General features: G+C 22.6%; 1 protein-coding gene across 1 annotated transcript in view; it reads left to right on the top strand.

Moving 5' to 3' along the window:
- Positions 1 to 1,241: 1,241 nt before the first annotated feature.
- Positions 1,242 to 2,458, top strand: part of LOAG_13231 (hypothetical protein) — a gene marked incomplete at its 3' end in the record, with an annotated part of 5,665 nt that continues 4,448 nt past the window's right edge. The window contains exons 1-2 of the mRNA XM_020448662.1: positions 1,242 to 1,381; positions 2,195 to 2,289. Coding sequence (XP_020301214.1) covers positions 1,312 to 1,381; positions 2,195 to 2,289 — 165 coding nt within the window. The 5' untranslated portion in view covers positions 1,242 to 1,311. The remainder of the gene's footprint in view (positions 1,382 to 2,194; positions 2,290 to 2,458) is intronic.

Here is a 2,458-nt window from a genome sequence, read left to right as displayed (position 1 = left end):
GAAGAAGGACTTTCTCATCATCACCACTGTTGAAATATGCTTTTGTGCATAATATTATCTTTAGCTATAATCTTTTTCCCTTTCTGGTACCATACCATTCCAATTTTAGAAATTCCACAATGAATGTTAGCATCAGGAAAATGAATAAAATATGATAAAATCCCAATTACATTTTGTTTATTTCTTTTTTCCACCTGTTTTTTACCTTTAATAATTGGAAATTTGAATAGTCTAAAGCATTAACTGTAGCAATTGTTAATGATTTAATCTAATAGTATTAAATAATTGTTAAAAATTCTTAGAAAGCATTGATGCATCTTGAAATTATAACTTTGAATAGTAATTTCGATAAATGTCACATAAAATATATCGTATCCTCGTCAATTTTTCATTTTTCCTTTCCTTCATATTTTACTGATATGAGAAAGAAAAAATATTTCACTAACATTTTATCAGTTTTTATGGAGGAATTCAAATTTATACTCCAAATTTAATTCATATGTATTCGAATTTATTCGGTTCAAATTTATATGAATTCAAATTTCATATTTATTGTTGCCCAAAATATTCCTAAAATAAAATAAAATATATGAAAACCATGAAAATTATAAGAAAATTTAAACCTGAAATATTTGATAGGGTTTCATAAGCTTTTTGCAAAGCTAAAACTTTGATATCAATTTTTCGTTTTTTTTTTGCTAAATTTAAATTTTCTTCCAATTTTTTTACGGTTTCTTTCATATATTGCAAGCATTTACATGCATTAATTGTACTAATTATATTTGTATTAATTACATTAATTATAGTTGTATTATAGTTATAAAATTTTATATACATATATTATTATTCATAAAATGTTTCTTTTTATATTATTGCTATGATTTTTCAAAAAATTTATTTTGCATAGAAATAACGTTCATTTAATAATAAATGACTTCGTGTATATGTGTTCATGTGTTTGTCTTTTTTTTTACTTCAAATTAATTAAAATATATTTTTTATTTTCAGATTTGCTTGCAAAAAAAAAAATATATAATTAGCAATAATTACACATACAGTTTGTATAAAGAAGCAAGCAAACAGACAAATAAACAAGGAAACAACCAAATAAACAAATAAATAAATAAACAAATAAACAAAAAATAAACAAACAAACAAACGAAATCATTTCATATGGAAATTTTTATCAATTTGAAAGGATTTTCAATTGAAGAACACGAACAGATTCAAATTTTAATTTCATCCTAAACTATTCTCTTGCGTTTGTTTATATCAGTGGAACTTGAAGCTTATCTGCTGCAATGATGTGACATGAACACTGACTTTCACAAATTACAATCTATTATATTAGCTATACTACACATTGTCATCTTTCATTACGGTATGTTTTTCTTTTTGGAACTTCTTTTTTCCAAATTTTTAAAACTTTAAACTAAAAAAAATATGTGGAAATAGTATTTTATCTTTATGAAAAATGGAAGTTTGATTAAATTATAAGAGTTTGATTTTTTATGAAAAGTTTGACTAAATTTTCTTTTTTTTAAACTTCATGAAAGCTTGATTAAATTTTCCATTTAAAATCAACCAAATGAATGAAATTATACGATTGATAATATCAATGAATTTGCTTCTTTTCTAATTTCAAAAAATTCCTTTTTTTTTTTCTCTTCAATTAATTCAATCATTTGCAATAGATGATTGTCTTTTAAATTAAAGGAGAAAAAAAAAAATTAAATTTAAGGAAAAATTAAATTAAGGGGGAAAAAAAATCGAAGAAGAAAAGGTCGAATTAAAAGTGAAGTAAAATTCATTTTTTAGTTTAAAATTCAAATTAAAAAAGAAGCGAAATTCATTTTTAGTTTATCATGATTTGCTTTCAGTTATTAGAAAAAAACAAAAAAAAAAATAGTTTACCGTAGAGTAATGAAAATGAATTAAACGATTAAAGATTAATGAAAATGTTAAATGATGATTGTAATCGGTTGTAATCGATTTGAAATAATTCGAATTGATAGAAAATGATATCATAATTCGTTAACATTAACATAAGGTTGTATATAATATTTAGGGAAGAATTTTTTATTTTTTAGGGTTAATTCAAAAAAAAACGAAGGAAAAATTGCAATCAAATAGAATTTTGTTTTATTAATTGGTTATTTAATAATTTCCATTTAATTAATTTAATGAATTACAGTAAGCTGCTGTATGGTTGATTATTGCGCTGATATGTATTCGGAACGATTAGATGAAGGTGGCATTCTTATTGGTATGAATGCACCTTATTGTCAGGTAATTCTTGACATTTGTTCCTAACAATTCCTAATATTTGAAGCTAAAAATGAAATTAATAATAAATTTAAACTTTAACAAATAATTCATTATCATAAGTTTGATTATGCTAAATTAGATCATAATTAATTTATCTGGTCCCGAAATAACGCAATCGATTCTTTTTTTT

The sequence above is a fragment of the Loa loa genome, assembly GCF_000183805.2.
Source record: "Loa loa unplaced genomic scaffold supercont3.504, whole genome shotgun sequence".
Classification (NCBI taxonomy): domain Eukaryota; kingdom Metazoa; phylum Nematoda; class Chromadorea; order Rhabditida; family Onchocercidae; genus Loa; species Loa loa.
The sequence above is the reverse complement of the archived record's forward strand: the minus strand, read 5'-3'. Positions and strand labels throughout refer to the sequence as shown.